The sequence below is a fragment of the Thunnus thynnus genome, chromosome 14 (genome assembly GCF_963924715.1).
Source record: "Thunnus thynnus chromosome 14, fThuThy2.1, whole genome shotgun sequence".
In the NCBI taxonomy this organism is placed as follows: Eukaryota; Metazoa; Chordata; class Actinopteri; order Scombriformes; family Scombridae; genus Thunnus; species Thunnus thynnus.
Genome location: NC_089530.1, coordinates 2,213,304 through 2,238,629, shown reverse-complemented (window position 1 = coordinate 2,238,629; position 25,326 = coordinate 2,213,304). Strand labels below are relative to the sequence as shown.

The 25,326-nt window shown below is 38.8% G+C and overlaps 1 protein-coding gene across 3 annotated transcripts in view; it reads left to right on the top strand.

Annotated features, from left to right (window-relative positions):
* The first annotated feature begins 8,028 nt into the window (after nt 1–8,028).
* Nucleotides 8,029–25,326, top strand: part of hspa12a (heat shock protein 12A) — a 58,319-nt gene continuing 41,021 nt past the window's right edge. For 2 of the 3 annotated variants that reach the window (XM_067609297.1, XM_067609298.1), the window contains exon 1: nt 8,029–8,486. In XM_067609297.1, the coding sequence (XP_067465398.1) occupies nt 8,444–8,486 (43 nt within the window). In that variant the 5' untranslated portion in view covers nt 8,029–8,443. The remainder of the gene's footprint in view (nt 8,487–25,326) is intronic. The other variant, XM_067609296.1, reaches the window with a different exon arrangement.

Here is a 25,326-nt window from a genome sequence, read left to right as displayed (position 1 = left end):
CTTAATCCTTCAGTTTCTCTGAAAAATCCAAATTCACCAAATTTGGATTTGGTACACAGTTTTGACTGAATAGCGACGAATTGTACAAAAACAACATAATCAAGATAAAAACAAACTTCACCCTCTAACAAAGCAAGCCTGATCCGTAATATATCAATATGATCTGAGGCTGTTGAACTGGTGAATATTATTTGCATATTACCGTTCTTTAACACAAATCAAGCTGAACACCAAGCCCTCATTAATGAATGCAGGATCAATAGCGAAACAAAGGTATATTTCAGAAATATGATGGTGATAATACCATTGAAAGATGCTGTATTAAACAGTGGAGCTAAGACAAAATCATTCAAATGACTTTAGTAAAACAAACACAATTTGGTTCAAAATGACTAAAATATTATCATATTTTGAACCACCAGTATCTCCTAAATTAGTTTAGTAATTTGTTTTATATCTCTTAAAAATGTAAGAGTGTAAAATGTGTACTTCTGTGTAAGTGTCAGTGTAGCAGGTAAATGTGATTTTGTTTTTGTTCTCTGTACTTAAATTGCAACAAAACCGCCCCTGACCCTGTCTGATGATACGGATTTTTTTCTGCATGTAATTATAAATCTAAATCTATAGCATACATCAGAAGTGAGATATAGATGATAAATTGGAGTTGTGCAGATTTATATCAAGCCTAAAAGATTAAGTCAAGTCTATCAGCTTTTGATAAGGGCCTTGTTTTGACATCTGCTTGTAGAAAAAGCTGAAAGCGAGCTGGGGGCAGATCAGACAATCAGCACAGATGTTCAGGTAGCTCAGCAGTGTTTTGAGTCATGCACAGCCCTTTGTTTAAGCCTAAGAAGTGGCCGACCTGTCGGTGAACCCTTACCCAGCATGCTTTGGAGGATGACTTAATCAAGACAGTCAGAACTCATTAAGTCTCAAGAGTGTGGTTTACAAAAATCTTCTTATTTTAGATGTGTCAACTGCAACTGCAGTCCACAGTCATCAGCAGACAGAGTAACGCTGCTTACTGCAATCTTTTCAATTCATATTCCTGCAAAACTGAAATAACTGAAATATTGCACATAACCTATTATGACTGAATTTATAAATATTGTTACATTGTATTTATGAAAATGTGCTATTGCTTACAATTACATGTAAAATGCAACTCTATTTGTATTTTATTGCAAGAATAATTTTGTTAAAGACACTTAACTGTGACTTGAATTATGCAGCAAAAATATACATATATTTTAGTTCTATTTATTGAAACTATTGAAACATGACTTAAAATGCACAGAAAATGGCTTATGAGCTTAAATGCTTATTATAATATTAAATGTTAGAGTTGATCAAACAGACTACATACAAATACTGTGGTGACTGAAGATAGATCAACACAATTCGTCTGTATAAACCACCTGATTTAGTGGTATTTTTATAATCTAATATTTCATTCTATCCATGTGTTAACTGAGTTATAGCATACAGTCCCCAAAATTAAAATAATAAACATATTCTATAGTAAAAGGGTCATTCTCGGGACTTTAAAGAAGTTAAAAAGCTCAGGACAGTATTTCAGCAGTTCAGACTACAATTTTATGTATGGATTTTCATTATTTTAGCTTGATTAGTAACTTAAACAGCCTGCTATGCAGCTAGTTCAGCCAGTTGGGATCTCTTTGTCCAAACCTTAATGTAATACGTTCATCATGGAAACCTGCTGGCCTGTAGTCTGTCTCCATTTTCTACACTTACAGCTCCCTCTAGTGATAATCACTGAGCACTGCAGCTTCAGTTCATTTTGTTGATGTCCAGCATCTTCATGATATAAATTTTAGTGTAATGAAGAATGAAGAGTTTAGCTGTTTATGATAATTGGTAAGTCAAAAATTGCAAAAACACACACCTACCACCATGCTATTGTAGGTTTATATATACTAACTAGAGTTCAAGCATGTTGCATTTCTCTCCACTGATGTGACAATTAATTAACTGTGATCTAAAGTTGGTGAGCAAACCACCAGCAACAGAAATGAAAAAGAACTTTAAGGGAAACTCCACAGATGAAAAAAAAGAATGGTCAAAATCAAAGCAGCAGAGGCTACGATACTTTACTACCTAGTTTGAGTCAAGCTCTAAAAATGATGGCTCCTACTTTTTCCTCTAATGCATCCAGTAGCATCTTTCTGTTAGACCTTGCCTACCCATGTTTTTCAAACTGAAGCTACCTTTAACCATACAGACTAAATAAGAGCTTGATTCCAACAAAAGTCAGATAAATGACATCATTTAGACCCTCTACTCTCTTCTAGCAGAAGAACGCAAACAGCAATAAACACATAATATCAAAAAACCTGATGCGCTATGTGTGTATGCATTGCTGTGCACGAGTGTGTGTGTAAAAGTGTTCCTTGATGTGTGTATGAAACTAAATATGTGTCTGTGTGCAGGTTTTTATCAAAATTCTGAGTTCTGAGTTCTTTGAACTTCAACTGACACCTGCTGAGTAATTCTTCCTTAGCAAGTAAATTCCACTTAATCTGTAGATTATATTAGTTCAGGGAATCTCCTGTCAGCACATACAGTATTTGTTCACCAATAATTACAGATTTCCCTCATTTTCATGTAATTTTAGGACATTCTCTACCTTTTTTGGGAAACATACTGCCCTATAAATATCTGGATCAAGTAGACATGGAGCACAATCAGATAATGTTTGAGAATCTATGAACTCAGCACAAACACCAACTAAACCTGCAGATAGATTTCCTCTCAAAGCATCTCAATCACAAAGACTACACACAGCACAATCAAATAATTGGTCCAGTAAAATCATTGCAAGTTGACAACCAAAGATATCCTCTGCATTTGGCAAAATCACTGTACAAATCTGAAAGTTCCATGGTACAAAAATCCATGTCTGACAAAAAGAAGATCCTTTTGTAATTATAAACTGAAGGATCAGTTCAACCAAAACCATATTATCCATGTCGACCATATTGGTTTTATGTCCTGAGGGTTTCAGATATCTCTCTCTGAATCAGTTGCCATGACTCCGCTGTATTCCTTTGAATGATCCACAGACCTCACTTTGAGATATTTTCACTGGGACTCTTTCTTCAGTAGAGAGCAGTGCCAATAACAGCCTCTGCCTTCTCAGTTTTCCAGTGAAAACTGAGATGAAGCCAACACATTTACTGCAGTTGAACAGTTTCACCTTGATACATCCATCCATCACAAGTTCTGGGGCAGTGCCTCAGCAGCCGTGAGGAGGACTGAGTGACCACTAGATGGAGTAAGATGCTGGAAAGAAACAAAATGACCTCATACATCCTCACCAGGTGCCAAAATCAAGCATCTGGTCCTCCACACTGGAAATACTACATATTATACTGTCAGTGGTGGAAGAGGTATCCAGATCATTTTCTTAAGTTCCAGTAGCAAATCCACAATGTAAAACTACTCCATAAAAGCCCCTCTGAGTGGTATTATTATACTGGATTACTACTACAGATGCAGTTATGTGAGTTATGTGCTAGATAGCAACAGATGAAAAAAGACAAGAAATGAGATGAGAGATGGAGAAGGACCTTCACCATGAAAAGGGACATAGGCATGCTTTACCCTTATTCCTCAAAATCCTGCTTAAGTACAGTACTTCAGTAGATGTACTTAGTTTGTTCCACCTCTGTCTACATTACTTTACTTATATTTATTCATAGGAATTTACAAAAGAAAGGAAAAAGCCCTGAGAATAACTACACAGGCAAAATGTACACAGTGTTCTAAGACAGTAAGTACACACTCAGTTTTTAGCTTTTAAGTACCAGGAGCTATAAACAGTGGTTCTAGCAGTTCTCAGAGAAACCCAGGTACTTATTAACTGATTTGTTGTAAACCTTATTCTCTATATTTGTTGCATGATACCTTGCTACGCATCAACATTTTCCCTATAATTATTAATAAAATACACAGTCCTTTACAGGAAGCTTCCTTCATCCAGTGACAAATATTATAAAGATACCATATACAGTTACAAAGTAGTAATACAAGTAGTTGCATGACATATGCCTCTCTATATACATCTTTTCTGTCTATAGCTATATCATCAGCTGTCTAATAAAGGCAAAATGCATCAAAAATTAATTTAACCCATATTAGTGTGGGTGTGTTGCTATAGTACCAATGAGAGGATCAAATACAAACCAGGATGGCCAGTTTAAAGGCTTATCATCTTAATTTTTTTTCATTTCAGATTTTATTAAGGACACAACTCATGGGTCACATAGGTCACAATAAAATACAACATGTAAAACAAAACAAAAATGAATAAATTAATAAACAGACACTGTACAGCAGCTTTTACTGCTTTACCACTCTAGGAAGTTATCACAGCAGATGAAGTGTGAAATTAGCCCTATGCTTCATACTTTATACGGGCTGGTATGAATGCTTGCACGTATTTGATTGGCCAACACAACGCATTGATTGACTGTGCTGCGACAAAGGCACAGCTTTTTTGTGGATGACCCAGCATTTTTTTTTTTTTTTTTGCTGTGGCACTGAATCTGATGCAGAGCTATGGGTTGGTCTGAATACAGCTTAACCCCCCCCCCCCCAAACCTGTACCAAATCAATAAAGCCTCTAATGCCACTTACCTCTATCTGGATGGATATCTGATGTTCCAAGATAGCAGCTACATTCATCACAGTGTTGGCCTAGCTTACCTGTCTCATGTTGCTTTTTTGTCCTCAATGTTTCCTTTCTTCTTGTTATTGAACATTTTTCTTTACCACAGTATTAAATGCATGTCCATCTATATTGCTTTTTTTGTGTCTGATTTTCCATTAGTTTAATTTAGTCAAAGGATGTGTTCACAATTTTTCAAGTCTGTCTTAAAACAACAGTCAGGAGCCCAAATGAACATTGAAACATGTTTTTCTTGCTGTAATCATTCTTCCTGTTCATACTGACCAATAGAAGATCCCTTCATGATGCACTTACAATATAAGTGATGAGGGACAAAATTCACAGTCCTCCTGTGAAAAAATGTATTTAAAAGTTGATGTGAAGCTAATATGAAGCTAATCCAAATGAGTCAAATCAAGGAGATGTCTTTCAGTGTTTCAGTCTTTTTAGTGCCAAAGTCCCTCTTTTTGTTACTATACTTCCACTACAGCTCAACAGGGAAACACTGTCTGAGGAAACACAAAGAGGGAATTTGATGCTAAAAACACTGGATTTTGGCCTCCATCCCTTACATTGAAAGGACATGTGAAGGGGATCTTTTAATAGCCGGTATGAACAGGAGGAATGATTACAGCAAGGAAAACCTCTTTCATTGTTCATATGGACACCTGACTGTTGTTTTAGGACACACTTGAAAAATTGTGAACCTGTCCTTTAAGTTTTAGTTTATTTATTTACTTTTTAGTATGCTGTCTGGCTAACTGGAGGATTTCTCTTGGTTCAATTTAGACCTTGTGCTAGGAGACGTTTGGTCTGAAGTCACGTCCCCTTTCCCAAATGTCGTTTGCACTAGAGACCTGCCTTGCTTGCACACTGGAGACAGTGGACTCACTTGAGGATCAGTTAACAATGTGTAAAAGCACTTTTGATGATGCAGTGTAGTTGTTACATGAAACATGAAAACAGCATCAGGTAAAACCCGCAGCAACACTTAAGAGTACTGGTGGCAGATGCTGCTGAAATTGAAGTGGTCAGAGAGACATTATCAGTATGTCAAGCAACCTGTCTGAAACTACAGCTCACCAAAAAACAGTGAGCAGGGTGCTTTATGACTTTGAAAATGATATGACTTTTTTGTTGATGTTTGGTTATATTATGACGTTTCTCTTAAAGTTACAGTTTCACTCTCATAGGATTATGACTTTTCTCTAAATACATTTTAGTGGAGATCTCAAAGTTTTCAAAGGTAGCAAATATGTCAGGCTGAAATTTTGGGAAATGTATAAAATGAAGAGACTGAGAATATTTCCTTTTGATGTAAAGATGAACTCATTGGTGTCTTGGATTGAATATTTCACTCACTATAAGCATCATGAAGTGATGGCATCAAAACCATCTAATCTTTATCTTGAACTCTCCCTCCACTCAAAAATACGTTTTTCCATCCAAATTTTATGGATGGGCCTGTATGCATGATTTGTTACATCACAACTAGTTTGGAAGACAATCCTGGTCCAATATTCAACTTATACAAGTGTGATGTGGAAACTTGAAGCCTCCATTGCACAAACACTGAGAATAGACTTTACAGTGAAGTAGGAGACATCTTGTGTCCAGCAGTTAAACTTCTGAAATGAAAAATATTTGCATATTCACAGATTTTGGCTTTTTAATGAGGGAGAAGGAGTGGTTGCAATTTTATGGATTTTAACAAGGTAATTAGACTTTTTCGTGGAAAAGCCATATCAGACACACTTTATTGTCTCTAGCGGAGTATGTTTATGTCTTATTACATGTCTGGAGGGGATCGTTAACATTTAACTAGATTCACATAAAATACTCTCCATGTGGTATAAGACATGCCTGAGTCAAATCAGCAGGATGTCCAAAGTAACACGTCTCTGTGACTTACTGCCACAAAGCAACTAATTAAATCAACTGAAAAGTGTAAAGTCAAGCAGCATGACACCATGACATCTTTAAATTTCCATTTTTTTGTTTTTGGAGAAATTTAATACTTTTAGACCAACATGGATGAGAAGACCTCAAAATGCTTTAAATTTTAACATCCACAATTCCCAGACAACTGGGCAAACTCCATTTACATTTAAGACTTTCTTCCAAAGTGATGTGTAAATGGCAGTTGCCCTCTGCTCAACTGCGGTCAATTTATTTTTTTTTATCCGTGGTAAGGCTATGGATAAATGTGCTTGAGACAGACATCATTTCAAGTAGGCTGCATAGCCCAGATGATTGACCATTCTTTATTTCACTCAAACAGCAGTGGGAACCCTTTCTTTCCTTTACAATCTCACGCATCTCTGAGCTTTCAATGGCTGTGATCTTCAAATGTCTCTGGAAAGAGCAGCTTTTACTCCCATTGGGAAAAAGGCTTGCAAGATGTTGTCTGGCTTTGTGTTGCTACACAGCTTTTCCAAACAGCCTTTTTATGATTGGTTGAACTTTAACAAGTCCATGCGGGATCCACATAGGTTACTGACAAATGTAAAGAAATATTTACATAAATAAATAAATAAATAAATAAAAGTAGAGTGAATAAAAAAAAAATAATAAAAAGGATAAACCAACAAAACTAGGTAAACACAGGGGGCTGAAATGCTGGTCCAACACTGACTCATTTGGGCACACATGGACATGTAAAAGGGCAAAAGTTGTTGTTTGGCTTCTACTGACACCCACCATACATGTTATTACTAGAGAGCTGAAATGATTGGTTGGCAAAATTAATTCATAATTTATCAATCATTTAAGATATTTTTAAGGCACAAATGCCCAGAATTCATTGCTCCTAGCATCTCAAATGTGAGTATTTGTCAGTTTTCCTGTTTTCGGTGATAGTTAATTCACCATCTTTGGTTTGGTTTTTGACTGTTGGTCAGACAAAACAAGACATCTGAATATGTTCATTTGGGTATCAGGGTATAACAATTCCCATTTTACACTATTTTCTGACATTTTTTAAATAGACTGAACAATCAATGGATTAATAAATTAAATGATTGATAATGAAAATAATTGTTGGTTGCAGTCTTACAGTACTCCTATGATGGAATAATACTACATCGCCCTCAGTTTTCTGTGTGTAGTTTCATAAAACACAACTTAACAACTGAGCTCAATGAAAACTAAAACTATTAAAATCTTATAACTAGATTTTGACACAGAGTTCAAGGACCACAAGATGTAGGATCTGTAGAAACCTGGGCTTTTGGGGCCCCTGGGCAGTTGCCTACTTTGATCGGTTGGTAATCCAGCCTTGGTTCCATTTATCTACCTGTCCAGTTAAGTTTGTCAACATACCTCTGAAATCTGGACTCCCTCATGTTTGTCAGGAGGAGAGCACAGCATCTCTACCGGCTGTCCTGAGCAGAGCTGCAGCAGACTGGGCAGCAGCATTCCTGGCCAGGACAGCCGTGAATGTGTTGGGAGGGGCGGACAGAGCAGCAGCAGCAGCAGTCTGGGGTCCAACATCCTCTGTGCTGAGGCACACTGCCCCCCCATACTTCAAAAACCTCCCGACCCTAAATCTTCTACATGTGCTTTTAACGCCTTTCTCATAACGCAGGAAGCGGCCAAGCGAAGTGAAGTTGAAGGGGACACCGAGTTAGCAGCGTGGAGGGTGTTTTTGTTGATGTTTTTTCTTCTTTGGCCCGGTTTTCCCACTAAACCAGGAAAATTGCTTGGTGTGGCTGTATCGGAGAGAAGGCTCGGGAGGAGGTGAAACTGCGGGATATGATGACTGAGAAAGAAACGGCGACAGAGAAGATAATAACAGGTAAGTAAGCCAACTTCGTTAGTGCTAAATGTTTTTTTTTCTTAGTTTTTAGCAGCATCTCTGATAGCAATTAATGCGCGCGCACATACGTTTTGTGCTTCGGTGTGGTGTGTGGGAGTCGTTCACGTACACTTCAGTGACATTCCTGAGGTTGGCGGTCCTAGTAAAGGGTATTAACTCAATTTAATGCTCTATTACGGTGCTATTCACTCTATAAAGTCTTTCCGACATCTGTGCTGCAGTACAGGGAGGTTGTGTGAGCTATAGAGCACCGCTTTGGCTCTACCAAGGGCAGCCGCAGTGTACAGGACCTCGCCTACTGGCCTGCGTAGAGCAGCACTGTCCAAATGAATATGGCGATAATAAAAGTTCATCATTCTAGCTGATGTTTTCTGAGTGCTAGGATGAGCTCGGTGTGTCAGGATGTTCGTACTGGCTCAGAGTACCGATAGAGTACATTCGGTCCTCCATAACGGTGCAGAGTTTGGTCACATGGCCCGTCCCACCGGAGTTGTGACTCAATGCAGCAAAAAAGTCTGCACCATGTCCTCAGGTAACGCAGTGCTCATCACCCGCCCTGTGCTGCCGCTGCTGCTGCTGCTGCGGGTGTCTGCTCACGCTCGTCCTTCTCAAATCATAATTATAATATGTCGCCGTTTTTGTCATTATACTGTGTTTATGTCTTGTCGAAGGTTAAGATTGTTTTGCCCTAATATTACTCTTTCCTCCGTCATAGGTAGTACATACCTAACAGTCAGGCGAACTCCATTGAAATTTCTCTCAATTTAATTGTCTGAATGAATACATCCTGTACGTACTAGGAATTATTAAAGATATTTTACAGACACGGTTAACGTTCAATTCGGCATTAACTCTTTTAACAATGTTTCAACTTTGAGCTTTATTAGTCGTCCTGCTATCTCCATCATGATTTCACATGATAATCCACTGTGGAGGGCGACAGTAAGCACTGTGCAATCATCCTAAAAAGTATGAATGTTAAAATGCTGCCTGGTGAGTCATTTTTATGCCGATTATTTCAGCAGGTTATACTAATTTGCATGACATCTTATGCATGACTGTTTGAGCAGTGTAACTTTATCATTAAGCAAAGAAGCATTAAATTAGTGGATTATTAAATGGAGTTTGGTTGGTTGAAGTTCTTTCCTTACAAGAGATATTGGAACTAACCTTTCCAAGGGCTTGGCAAGGCTTCAGTGTTATGTAATGTAACTGATAGAGAACCATAGAGACTGCACCCTGCTGATGTTCTGCAGGGATGAGAGCTAAATACCACACAATTGTCATTTCAGCTCCTGAAGCTTAAGAAAAGTACTTTGTGTTGTTGAAATGTAAAACTTGTGGGTTAATAAAGTAAGATTATGAAGAAGGCAGAAACCAGCTGTGAATGCTGTTTTAAGCAACAAAGGCATACTGTCTCCTGGGGTTGAAGTTAATACATTTTGCAGTGGTTGTGAAGGCAGAGCTTCACACATAGTGGAAGTTAAGAGTTTATCACACTGGACAGGCGTTACCATCTGTGTGTGATAAAAAAAAAGTGTCAAAGTTTACAGAAAATGTAACATTTTCATAAGATTTCAAATACTTGTTGCCATTTTTCTGACTGATTGAGATTATTGTGTGATGATACTGTTATGTGACATGAATGCAGCATCACTCTGCAGATCCCCCACTATCAGGCTCTTTCTCCCCACCAGTCAAACCAAACTGCATTAACTTGATGCAGGATGTTGCACAAGCATGTGAAATGTCAACACTAACAGCCAGATGTCATATGTTACCACCGGGGGTGACGCTGATCTTGGCTGATTACTTTTCTGTCAAAACATCTTGTCTGGGGATTTGCATCACATTTTATAAAACTATTTCTCATCACTAGATCCAGTGTGGCAGAGTCTCTATGACTAATGCCATTTACTTGGACATAATTTGTTTTTCTTGGATTTTGACAGCAGCACTTTGGGGGATAAAAGAAACCTTTTGTTCATGTTGATTTGCTGGATTCATTTTCTGTGAGCCAACACATGTCAGACTGAACGAAAAGCAGACTGATGAGTAGATCAACAGAAATATCTGCCAGGATTTTGACAAATCTAAGGGTTTTTTAAAAGCAAAAACTCAAGTCTAGTTAACTCTTATCATCTAGCTCCTGCTTTTCTAATGTGAGGATTTGCTGATTTTCTCTTACAGTGTAAATGTAACATTAGGGACATTTTAAGATATCACCTTGAACTTCAGGAAACTGTGATGACATATTATAGACCAAACAATTCATCAAGAAAGTAATGGGCAGACTAATTGATAATGGAAACAATAGTGAATTTGCAGCATCTGTATGGACCAGGACAAACAACACTTTAGAAAGAAGAACAATGGAGAATGTTTGTCGGGCAAATTAAGAGTCCTCATTAGTATTTGACCATTCAAAGGGAACTGGATGGTTAGAAAACAAATGATCTCTCAGTGTCTGGTAGAAACAGGGATACAACACACACACACAGCCAAAGACTGCACTGAAAGAAAAAAGATCAAACAAGAGTATAGAATGAGAATGAATGAGTGGCTCTGCAGTCATTCCTGCTGCGCTGTGATGCTGATCACATCTTAATTTGATCATCATGACAGTGTCTAACAATATCAACATGAGTACAGGTTAATGACAACAGCTGTATAGTGTGATTGGCTATATTGATGTTTCAAATGAGTGATGGCAGGTCTTTCATCATTTTGCAAATGCTCCATTTTTGGGGTGAGAAAAACTCTGGCCTAGTGAGACAGAGAAAAATATGAGTAGTGCGGGATAGTGCTGTGGAATTAAACAGAGAAAAGTGCAGCGACAAAGCATCTGTTACCATCTTTGCACAACACAAATAATGTCCAACCTCAGTTGAGCTGTGGCACAACTGGAACACAGCAGGAACCTGTTGACCTCCTGCATTAAAAGTTCAGGTTACAGATTGTTAAATTCCTGCAGTGGAAAAACTGTGTAATTGTCACTGGAATATAGATATCAGTCATATGATGTGGCCTGCTCACTCACACAGGTGGTGTCACTTACTCTGGCTGATTAGATCTAGAGTTAAAGCTGGTGGAAACATGCTTGGAATGATGTGATGTCATAAAACTCTTTCAACCAATGAGAATGATAACAGGGTAAATTGTCCTAGATGCAACAAACCATAGATGTAAAACACTAGATGTGCAGCACCTAATTGCTTTACTAGAAGGACCAAAGAGGCTGACATCACTTTCACACACATCAGTATAGAGTGGATGAGAGATTTATTTTTTACATATGGGTCAACTAAAACTACAAAAAGTTAGTGAATGAGGTCACTTTACTGTTAGCTACCAAGTAACAGACCAGCTGACTTCTAAGTCAAAGTTATTGCTGATTGCTAGCTCACATTGATCTGTTAGCTAAACAGATAACCAGCAAACATTGTTTTAATGTTAGCTACGTGTGTGTGTGTGTGTCAGCAAGAGAGAGACAATTTATGACATGAATAAATATATTAATATATTACAGTAGGTGTTTCTGACTGTAACTGCCTGCCAATACAGGCCATAACACTGAATCTATTTAGGATTTCTACATAAAAGATATTGCTTAATGGAGTATATTAACCATTCAGAATACCAAAGACAGTTCTTACATATTAAGTTCAGGCAAAATTGAAAAAATGAAATCATTGCCCCCAATATAAATGCACAATTATGAGATTACTGTCATGATTGAAAGCATGATTTGTTCTCTTGGAGCTATAATAGTCAAAATTCTACCGGAATCTTTTTTTGGGGGGGGTTAATTCTAGACAGGCACAGTTGTCTTATGCTCATTACTTTGAATAAAAATCAGTATTGGTAGAAAAATACAAGGATTATAAGGACAACATGAGGCTCTTTCACCATAGGTTCCAATTACAGTAACTTTATGGTTCCATCCCAGAATGATGAGTCATTATGACACGTCACATTTACTGTTTTACATGTATGCAACAAACCAACAGGAGAGTGACTGTGACTGTGAGTACAGTGTGTACACACCCACAGAGTCTTGAGAAGGGATGGAATCAGGCAACAGAGGTGACACCACCTGCGGGTGTGTGTTTCTCTCTTCACTGCAGTCATCCATTCTGAACAAAGAAGGACTGCTGTCATTACTGTAGAGGCTTGAACTCCACTCACACTGCTGTTGTCTCCTGATATAAATGTTACATTTCCCATTAAATGAAATGTCACAGGCCATACATTTCATTGTCATATGGATGTAGAATTTAGTAATTTATCAAGTCACATCAAGGACAGTGCTTGTTGCCATGGTAATACAACTTCCACACCTTCCTTATCAGGCACTTAAACAAGACTGACAGTAATGTAAGTAAATATTGTCACTTAAATGACTTGTGCCTGTATATTGTTATAATTCTATGATGAACATGAGTGAATTATTCAGATTTAGAGGTGACTCTGCTGAATCATCTGTCTTCCTGCTGCAGTGAAGGCAGAGCCAGTTGCAACATCATCTTTTTAAACAACAGTCCAGACTCTCCGATGACAAAGCATAATTTACAATGCATAAAACAGCCATCCAAAGGAGGGATAGATGCTAATCTCATTATTCTCCAAAGGTGCTGAGGAAGGTGGGGCTAGCTGAGACAGCATTTTCCATTCAGTCACCGGTCAGATTACTGACAGATATTGTGCAGTACAGAGCGGTGCAGGGAGATAACACCGCTCAGCTGATTACTGTGACAATAAAGAACATTTCTAGACATGAGAAGTTATTATTGGCTAATCAAGTGTTGTATTCAGTGTGCTGGTAAAATTCATTCATCGCATGTCATTCTTTAGCCGCCTCAGTGTTGACATGCTCTCGATGACAGTGGAGCAGCTTGAACCAACATGTGGTTCAGTAGTAGTTGAACTGACTGACTCACTCTGCCCCCTGTCTTCATTACAGTTAGTTTTGTAGTTATGTTATACAGTGATGCAGTGATTTGAGTAAGTAATGTTCTAGTCGGGGGCTTGTTGAATGATGACAGTGATGATTGACAGTTAGGGGTCAGCCCTATTTTGAGGTTTATTAGATGCCTGAAAACTGTATAGATGTTTATAGTACAATCAGACAGAATGTTTGTCCTCTATCTCAGCTGTTGAGAGGTAAACAATATGCTGTTTAAGTTACAAAGTAATCAACCAGGAATCTTGGCGGGTGTATGGCTGGGGACCCAAGGGAGTGCAGTGTGGAATTTGGTGCAATTTTGACACGCGATATGTTTAATATTAATAAACTTTGAATGAACCAGGGATCAGTGAGCCGCTCTGCTCTGCAGCAGGAGCAGGGCGGTGCCTCAGAGCTCTACCGACTGACTCCAGCATGTCAGGGAGAGACCAGAGACAAGGCGTGACATGAGTCAGAGAAAACTAAGTATGGACACTCTTACCCTGTGTTTAGACAGAAAATGTAGCGGCATGTTTAGCAAATCAGCAACAGCAGCCAGTGACTACACAGGAGGCACAGGAGGCGTTCAGGTGCATGGTTCAGCGTAGGCCACCAGTGTTTTGGAAGTGCTCAGAGCCCAATTCACAATGAATGTAGTTACATGAGTAAAATGGAGGAAATACATGAGCAGTTTAAACCAGTTGTGTTGTGATTTGAGTGTCTCATATGCTCAGAGACCGTGGCAATTGTGAAGCGCCACTACAGACAAAGCACAAATCTTTAGAGCAAACATACCCACTCCAATCCAAACTGAAGGCACAGAAAATAGGAACAGTCTAAGAGCCCAATATGATTTTATGCACATTTGATGCACATTACTTTATTTTGAAATGCAGCCGTACTTGAAATGAGAGAAGGAAATGTATTTACTATTAGACTTCTTATTATTTATATCATCTGTGTATAATAGAGTGTATTATACTCTCTTACACCTCACATCAGCAGTATTCATTTTTGTATGCGTTGAAGCAGCGGCCAGAGGTCAAAAAATTGTCCAGTTCTGAACAGGACCAGGATTCATTTGGAAAAGGAAAAAATTCTTAGGAAATGTATTAAATTAGCCAACAGAGAGTTGTTGCTGGATGAAGTCACACTGTGTTGAGCCAGATTCAACTTTTTGCCTTGTGTTTGGCTTTTTTTTTTTGTCAAAGCCCTCTGTGTCGGGATGCTTGTGGAAGTGCATCTGAACATGGCCTTAGACGAGGTGATACTATGGAGGAAACACTGACTTGTTATCTCTTCTCTGAGATTGTCTGCACAGTTCTTTGTGGACATGTGCAGCTTTAGCTAGGAGAGGTGTCTCTGCATTAGCTTGAAGGAGGAGCAGTTTGAAGGTCCAAGTAAGCTGTTTCACATTTTCCACATCGAGCTGGAGATACTTTAGTAGCTGGACAGACTTATGAAGCATTAAAACTATATGATGTCAGTAAAGCAGTCTGCTACTTCAGCAATGCAGGTTATTGATACAACACCATACCGTACAGTTTTAGAGGAAACACTGAATCTTTGTATTTTCAGAATTTTTGACATAAGTTTGAGAATATCTCTGCTGCTGCGACTCAAGTTCAGCTGCAGCTTAAAGAGATGAAGCTTCCAGACAACCTAAAGGAACTTCATTTACATGACTGTGTTCAGTAAATGAAGCTCTTGCATGTTGTTAACGTCTGTCTGTGAATTGTGGTGGGGGAGGGTGTCAGACAGGGGTTTGGTTGGTGTTGGGTGTTGAGGGGGTTGGGTGATTTAACACCCTGGACATTAACTTCACCAAGATCAGCTCAGACCACTTTCACTAACTGAGCAGTGTGGGCTGGGAGTATTCAGACAGATTAGTGAAGGCTCATGCAGGTTGGATTTGAAATGAAACAATGACAGTAATAATTATTTTACTGAAGGTGTTTACGTTTTTTGTAAGTAGCCCCCAAAGGTTAGAAAGACCTATGAGTCTGGAGTACAGAGGCAAACCATAAGAAACACATCACTGTCCTAATAATTACAGATGCTACACTAAATATGATATGTTATCAAGTTCAAGCAGCTTTATATCATGCTTAAATGCAGAATTTACTTGTAAGAGGGCCAAAAGTCGCTGCCAATATCTGCTATGAAGTTACTGTATGTTGACTGTAGTAATACTGCAGTTAAGATAGTGTTCAGTGTTTGGTTGGGAGCAGCGTCATACTGCCTGGTCAGGTAAAACACAGGCTAACAGTGTGTCAAACACGTATTGGTCATTTGTAAACTGCTACAATTCCTCTGATTGTCTAATCGATGAAGTGTTGGAATGTAAGTGGTCTGGTAATTCTCAGTCAGCTGTCTCTTCATCACCTGTACTATAGCACATAACTGCAGAGGCTATACCAGTCTGCCAATCAGTATCACACTCCATCTTTCCATCACTCCTGAACAACCCACCAAGCTAGTTTAACTCCTTCATTTCAGACTCAGTGCCAACCTGGAGCCTTTCATTTTCTGCCATCTGTTTGCACACCTTATATTAAAATGTGATCCAGTACAACAACAGGAGCCTAGCCAGAAACTACACCCTTAAAAATGCATGATTACAAAAAAAAAAACAACTTTTTCACACCACTTAGTGAAACAATAGTTCCACTCCCTAAATGATGTTATGGTTTAGAGCATTGCAGGGAAAAGGGGAGAGGGCTGCCGCTAAGCATTGTGTCATGTCTCAGACATGAGCCATGTGGAGTAAGAGGTGGTGTTCTGAGGAGTAGGATTTACAGGATGGGGGGAGGTGCTGCTCACAGGCCATCAGATAGGAACTGGCAAAGAGGGAGGGAGGGAGGAAACAGGATTCATTTGGAAAAGGAAAACATTGTTAGGAAGTCTGGATTGTGACACTCTTATAAATAATTCTTCCAGCAGATACTGTGGAGGAGTCTTGTCCTTCAGTTGACCCATTAAACTGTTTGATGAGTTTTAAACGCACACCATAAGCACCAAGAGTTCAGCAGCAATATGCTGAGTCTTCAGTGAGATGGTAATTGCTTTCATATGTTGCTGTGGCATGTCAAGCATGTACATGAACATAGTATTTTCCTTTAGTAAAAAAAACAAAAAAAAAACAAAGCTGCACATTCCCTCTGCTGCTGTGGTTAAGTTCACCCACATACCATCCATTCATATATATTTGTGGTACTGTGCTTGACTAGTTCACAGGACTGTAGTCTGGTCAAAGCTCAGTATGTACAGTATATGATTTTCAAGATTATAAACAATTGTTTAAACTATATTATCTTGAGCTGCTGGTGATGCTGTCGGATGATATGTAGAAAAATGTGGTTTTGAAGGTTTGGATTCTACCCTAGTGTTTGCATAGGGAAAGCTATGAGCTCATAGTAATGTACAGAGTGCTGAGGTCACACATGAGGCTAGACTTCCTACAGAGTAATCTACAATCTTCAGATAGATGACGGTGCTGAGCCAACCCGAAGAAGCTACGGGCGAAACACATTGCTCGCTCCTAATAAAGTCACAGTAAAGTCATCTCAGTGTGTGCTGGTTAGTTTTGATTTTCACCTTATATGCTCCTGTGACTGACCACCACCTGACTGAAGATACTGGCTGTGCATTCTGTCCTTCAGATAGATGTGTTGTGCTCTACATTATTGGACTGCTCTGTATGTTCATTTCATACCTGGAGTAATTGTGTTTTTTTTTTCAGTTGTAGAGGGCAGTACGTGTTGCAAAGAGAATGCTTCCACCTGAAGTGGCTTTGATAGATCACAAAATATCAATTCAATAAAGACCACCCTGCACCCCAATGGAGAGGTATAGCTTGTACTTGTAAACGCTGTTGCTACGCTGTAGTGGACATGCACCTTCTCAAAAATGCAGCTACACATCAGGGCTATGGCCGCTACAGAGATAACACATGGAGACCACAAGAACTTGATTGGTCAGCTTGGGCTGCTTGTGTTTCCTCCTGTAAGGTGCCAGTTGCAGGGGGAGATTGTTGATAGTGGAAACTGCAAACCTTGTTGTCACTGTGATTACCACTCTCTATCTAAATGAATTAAGGAATGATTAGTGATTGAGGCACCAAATCACCAAAGACAGCACTGCTGTACTGTCGTGTGTAATTCCACCTGTAGTTCTAGCTGCCCGTTGTATCTGTCACTACATTTAACTTGGACATGATTAAGGCCATGGACAGGCTATTTATTGGCATTATCCAATTAGAATCCATCACTTTCAGTAATCAGGGACAAATCATGTTGTATCCTGTATAATTGCAGGCGGGCACTGAAAATATGGGGAAAGACAGATCACCAGTCTATCTCAGATCTGGAGGCTGACTGGTAAATTGATATTAGAATAGAACATAGCCCATTAGTGCTAAGAAATCACAGCTCAGAAATGCCAATTATATGTTTGTGGTAGTTGAGTGTAGCTATAACATGCACAGTGTGTTCAACAGAGAGAACCACTGAGTTTACTTTTACACTGAAATGTCCCACTTATGTTATACATTTTGGTAAATGTGTCATGTGATGTTAAAACTCACAAATATCAATATTGATGTTGTGTGCTTGGGGTAACCAGGGCTACACCCAGTGCATCTGACCTACATGTCTTTAGAGATGTTCTACAGCACCCAGACATCATTGCACAGGGAATCATACAGACTGCACACTGAAAGCTTCAGCTAGTTGTCAGACGTTCTGTAGCATGATTAGGATCCATCTGCATTCTTCAGCTTGTCTGCAGCTTGCAGTTTCTGATCTGTACTGGAAAAAAAATGCAAAATACAGGTAGCACACACATCAATGTTAGACAGACACAAATTGAACCTTGTCAGTCAGAACTGAAGACCAATCTGCCTGCCTGTGGTGTTCTAAACTACAGCCCCAGTAACAGATTCTGGTGTTAGTATCTGTCAGTATACTGTTTACAGCACAGGAAAGAGCAGCAGCTGTGAGCAATTTGTGAATATGAAGCAGAATTAAATGCTTTTTTGGTAAACTGTGAGGCAGACAGATATGCCCCCTGAAAACATGGAGCAGCAATGCACCACTAAAGATGTGAATACTTCTTTGTTGTTAAATAATACATAGGCTGTTAAAAAATGCACACACTCCAAGAGAAGCATGGCTGCTGAAGATGAAGGCATATGATGAAATGAGAGGACACATCAAAAAAGAAAAATCAATTGTTAATCCAGATGTGTATTGTTGTCAGAGGATACTACAGACCATGAGGTGTTGACGTGGCTGTCCACACAATAGTGATCTATTTTTGTCTACTTTGGGTTAAGAGAATTGTTCTCACTAATCAAGGACTATTTCGGTGGAGCTTTTGTTGTTATCAGTTTTTCCATTACATGCAGGCAGGAAGGAAAGCCATTGTTCAACTGAGAGTTTTAAGGCTTTTCCTCAAATCGCTCTGACCTCTCCAGGAGCCTGCCTCGCTCTCTCTTTCTGTCAGACGCTTCTGTTCATTGTTTCATATAAATGTCTTTGTTGCTTTGTTGTAATGAACAATTACAACCACTTGGATCCTTGAAACATCTGTTTCAGTAAAAGTCACGTTCTGTCTAGCTACTTTGTGGAAATATGGAGGTAGTTGGAAACGACAGATTTAAATGGCCAATAGGTAGTCATAGATAAAACTCTGTGAACAGGTGACTCTTAGAAGCTTAAACACAGTTACAAGTCATTAAGGTCGCTGCAGTGGAAACGGGCAACAGTTGCTAACTGAACGCCAAGACTCCGACCATAAAGAATTATTTTGGTCTAGTAAATCTTTGATCTTGTTTTCATAGTTTTCCATTGTTAATAATAACTGTAAGTTAATTGTTGAGATCTGGGAACATGGTGACATCACTGCAACAAGGTCAGACAAGAAAGACAAGTGGTAAACAAAGCCCCAGGTTAGCCAAACTTATTAGGAAGAGACACAATAATTCATAAACTGGACTTATCCTTACTTTATTTTTTATAGTGTAGAATTCCACCTCTGTGGGTGAAAGCTGAAGCCAGTGTGGAAGTGCCTGAAGATGTAGTACTACTAATAGCCACTAAATGCTATCTTCAACCTCTCTCACCATCATTATAAAGTCAATTTTAGGGTCTCAGCTTTTTCTTCTTCCCGTTATAAGTTACCAGTTGAGGTGGTTTGATCAGGATGCCTCCTGGATGCCGACCTGGGGATTTATTCTGGGCAAATCAAAATGCAAGGACACACCAGGGCAGACCCGGAATATACTGGTTGGATTAAGTATCCCATCTTGCCTTGGAGCAGCTCCGGATTCCCCAGGAGGAGTTGGAGATCATGTGGACATGTGCCACTGTGACCCAGACCTGGATGAGTAATGGAAAATGGATAGATGGATGGTGAGGATTTACAGGTGTTTCAACACAATACAGTCAGCTGTTCTTGTTACTGGTTGCTCTTCTCCATCCTGATTGCTGCCCTGATTTCTCTGATTTATCTCTGTGTGAGTGTGAAGCAGTCCAGAGAGAGGCCTTCATGCCTTACAGTTGGGATGTCTTTATCAGTCACAGTTCACTAGGTACTCTGAGTGGGCTGGAGAATTTAAAGTCAGTTCCATCATCATTCTAATCTGGCCTGGACCACATGGCCTACAGTCCATTTTCAATCACAATTCAGCATTTAGGCTAAATCATAATAATCATTACACTGGAATGATGGTCTTCTGCCTGAGAGACACTATTTATCTTTGAGCAGTCCTGCTACTAAGTATTGTTTTATTTTGTTGATGAAAATTAGCAGTTGCTTTCGTTGTGATGTGACTAAATCTACACACTAACTTATAGTGCCAGGAGATGTGTTTTCTGCCTGCTCTGCAGAATCTCTGTACGCATATAGATTTATTGATCTGCCAAGCCTCTCCCTGACTGTTCAGCCTCTGCAGTTTATTCACACTGTACCTGCCTGCAGAGCTTAGTGATGAAGAAATGGTGTTTATGCAAGCTGTAGGTGGGTAACAAAGAAACTCTGACTTAGAAAGGAGCACACACATTATAGAGATTGTGATTCATACTAATGGTAGGACAAATCTGTCTATGGGCAATATCAATGCAACCGAGTAGGGATGGGTGATAGGGACAAAATTAATATCACAAGATGATGCTTATCTTGTCATATTGGCACGTTAAAATGGTAAAGAGTCTAACTTTTTTATCCCTTTCAGTCAAATGTTTTTCAATTTAATGAAAGTCTGTGAACATGGAATAAAAATCACAGATTTACACATTTTGCAGTTGCACTGAACATTTAATTTACAATGTACATTAAGTTCACAGTGAACACCTAAAAGTTACTGTAAACATTAAGTTTACAGTGTACAATTAATCTACAGTAAGCATTTAGTTTACAGTGAAAATTTAGTTTACAGTTGCAGTGAACACTTAGATTACAGTGAAAATTTAGTTTACAGTTGCAGTGAACACTTAGATTACAGTGAACATTTAGTTTACACTGAACACTCACTTTACAGTTACAGTGAACATTTAGTTTACAGTAAACAGTTTACAGTTGCAGTGAACATCTAGTTTACAGTGAAATAATAGTTTATAGTCGCAGTGAACATTTGGATTACAGTGAACTTAGTTTACAGTGACAGTTTAGTTTGCAGTGAACATTTAGTTTACAGAGAAAATTTAGTTTACAGTGAACATTTACTTTGCAGTTACAGTGAACATTTAGTTTACAGTGAGCAGTTTACAGTTGCAGTGAACATCTAGTTTACAGTGAACATTTAGTTTACAGGGAATATTTAGTTTACAGTGAACACTTACTTTACAGTTGCAGTTTTATATTATAAAAAGTCATAGAATGTGCATATTCACATGTCAGCGGTGATTGCTTTGTCGTTTACTTCTCTGCATTATCTCTATTATGTGTAAAAACTGGAGTCTTAGATTAGAAATATGCATTTAAAGTCTAAGTGCACAAGTATTCATTTTTGCAGTCAAGAGTCATGTCATGTCCTTTTTAAAGGGAGAAAACAAGGTCTTTTGTGATAAATCAATAATGCCCCTTTTTTTCTCAAAGGAGAGCACAAGACATGTAATCAACAGAGGTCTGTATGCTGTAGCAGAAAAACTCAATTTAATTTCAATTGACCATACACAATCACATACTTTGGTTTTGTAGGTCTGGTGAAAATCATGCAGCGTGACATTGCACTTTATCTCTACACCATCCACACAGTCAGACTCATGTATAATATATTCCACTTGACAGAGGATGAAAGGGAAAAGCTGTTTCAAACCTCATGCCATAGAAGAGTAAGAAGCCACTGACAGAAATACATACCATACCTAGAGTTAACACATGTGCTATCACACACAGTCCACCAACTGCAGTTAAGTGATGTTCACTGTAGATTTACACTGATAGGTCAGGCTGATCTTAGCCTTAAAATAAAGCCAGTCTGTGTCATCCATCTCTGATATGATGAATATTTTATAACACTTGTCTGGCCCGAGAAAAGAAGCCTACCTGAGACGTTTCATCAGTATAGCACATTACTGTAAGCAGTATCCCTGGGTGTTTGAGAGACTTCATCCATCACAACAACAATTAAGAATATTTGATGTGGAAATGATCTAAAGATAATAAATATCTGCAGCTATTAGCAGCATAATTCCAAAAATATGTCCTTGAAAACCTGTGTGATTAAATATCATAGTATGTTTGTGTAGATCTGTGTGTGCTTTAGATGTGTGACCGTGTCTAGTGGCTGCAGCTGTTGTCAGGCTGTTTCTCTGCACTGTGTGTCTGGGCTGATGGCCAAGTGGATGCAGTGAGCTGGGGAGAGAGTAGGGGGGGTTAGTCTCTCTCTCTCTCTGCGTGGCATGAATGAATGGGACCTCTGATGAGAAGAAGAAGCAGCACATTCTCTCCCCAAACTCATTTTGCTGTCGCCCTTCTGAATGTGGTTCTTTGATAGTTGATTTTTTTTGTGTTTGTGCCTCCCAGTTTGCCGCAGTGAATTTAATGAGGCTGCTCTCCTGCTATTGTAGGTAACAGTCGGTGCCTTGCTTTGTATCTGTCTCTGTGTTTCAACGCAGTCTTAGCCACCACTGTCTTCTGAAACAAGCTGCTATTGTCTATCAAGATCTCTCTGTAGGGTTCATTAACAAGTTAATGAACTTTTTCCATTTCAAATATTTAAACTAGATACAGTTTGCAGATTGAAAATTTGCCACAGAATGAATTTGAGGTCGACTTGTAAAAGTTTGTATTTGTATGACGGACAGGCAAAATGCAAAAGGCCAAGAGATACAATAGACAACTCATTAACAAAAAAATATGCAGACAAAAGAATGATTGATTAAAAAACCCCAAAAGACAGACACCATGTGTTCAACTTAGATTGCTAGCATAATTGGCTTGAAGCCCATCCTGCCTACTAAGCCTGTTTGAATCAAGGAATCAAAAGCTACTGTCATCTGATGAACAAGCAACGATGTACACATTCAAGAACAGTATAGTTATTTTGTTACTGTGAACAACATCTCAGAGATTGCCAGCAAAAAGACAAAACAGCCATCCTAGCAAACATTCTGATGTTGGAGACATGTTTAAAGCCCAGTTGTTTTTATGCATATTTTCAATTTCTGCATAAAACCTGAGTGGAAACACCAAAATCAGAAAAAATAAAAAAGCTGAAACATTGCAAAAAAGTTTTTACCTTTGGTTGACAGAAGATGCAATTATGGCCGATGGAAATAGATTTTATGAAATAGACAATGATGTTATAGTACCTGCTGCAGAAGACCAGAGGTATTGTAGGTACATGCCACCCCAAACTCTGTCACCATAGCAACTGACAAAAATACCAGTTGCATGTGGATCAGAAGAGATAATTCATTTTTAGCTTTTTTTTTTTTACACATTCTGTATAGCACACCTTAGTAGTGCTGTACCACACCAAGCAGTGATCTTGTGTGTTTCCACAGCTGGAGATAATGGGGCTTACTTGTGCTTTTGCTTGGTTGCAGGACCAATCAGCAGCCATGTCCTGCACTAAACTGCTTGCCTCAACATGTGGTTGTGCTGGTGACCAGAGATGAGAGCGCCACATTTTAAAGTCTGCTCATTTACAAATTGTGTAGCTTGTAACTGAATTGCTGCAGTTTGGAGTTTGTTCATGTTCCTTTTGTACTGTTGCTTCACACTGAAGCCTCCTGCTAAGCAACAACAGGAGGCTGTTATTGTGAAGCACTTTCAAGAAATGCAATGTATTTGTCACTGACATTAACTTTGTTAGCTAGATATTCTGGACCATTTAATCAGTGGAATCAGTTTTAAATATTGCATGGAGGATGTTGTAGAGTGTAGTAAGTTGTTATACGAAGTAGTAAATAACACCTTTTATTATGCCATGCTGTCCTCTTGCTCTGGCAGCATTGGTTGAATGGTCTTGGCTGCCCAAAAATTAAGGTGTTTGATGGAAACTTGTATGATTCACAATTCATTTTGTGGAAATTACAAATATTTCCCTCAAACTTGCATTGGCATTTGCACATTTTAATGGAAACATGTAGTAGTTGGTAAGCTGTTAAGCTATATCGCTATTAGAAGTTAGGCTGATGGTAGCTGAGGAGTTGCTGGTGATGTACTCCCTCCCTTGACTGCTGGTTAAAAGCATATATTGGATTTTTTCATCAGCCAGACCCTCTGAGAAGGTGACCTCAGTTCAGCAGATCAAAAGGACTCAATGTCATCAGAAAATGGAAGACTTCCCTTATTTATTGATGTAAGCCTTTTAAACTCAGAGGAACCCCTTTTCAGTAGTACTTAGACTAATTGATTTCAGTTCGTCAAAGCAGAAGTGCCTGATCATTTTACTAACATGCTCTTGTGTCTCAGGCCTCTGAGTTAACATCGTTTGGGGAACAGATGGAATGTGAGGCCAACAGGAAGTCACTGCTCCTGCTGAGAGGAGAGAAAATAACAAGGGTCTTCACATCCTTTTCAGCTGCACACTCAATGCTGCTATGTCGACACGAGTTCCGCAGGCTTTTCAGGAATCAAAAGTTTCCTGTTTAATTTTACTCATCCTTTTCAACTGTGTTGAACGTGGGTGTTCTGCAGCTCTCACATCTATGCTGTTAAAACTAACAGTAATATTTTTCAGTGTCATGGTTGTAACAGGAAAAGCACTTCCTTTTTTCAAAAGTAATGCAATTAATTACTTTCATTATTATTTCCACCTGAGAAGCAAACGTTGGCATGTTAATTGGTATAGCCATCGGATTGGCTACTTAAAATATCCTTGTAAATTTTGAAATGGAAATGTACATGAAAGCGTACACGAAGCATAAATTAGTTTATAAAATGCTGTTTTGCAGTCGACTCAGATGCTGATCATCTCAAATACTGCTAATATTGTTTTAGACACCATTACCTTTACTCATTTGTAAAGAGACAGAGGAGAAACACAGGGAGAGAGAAGGGTATTCTACAAAGATCTCAGGCCGGAATTGAACTGGGGATGTTGTGGTTACATGGTATGCTTCTTGGACTTCTTCTTCACTGCCATAAAGAAATCGTACAAAATGTTTTCAAAGAGATAGAACCTATAGCCAGATTCATGAAGGATATGCAGTTGCCAGTTTTGTGTAAGTGGCAGTGGGTTGGTTGTTGTCACATAGTATAACCTGACTGATTCACTGGCATGGCTAATACTATACTAACTTCATCTTACAAGATATATATGAATGTAATGAATGCAGAAGAGAAATTCCAGATATGTTTGAGGTAGTTTAGCAACTGTCTTGCTACTATAAACATATAAACGACATTTCCAACTGTGAAATG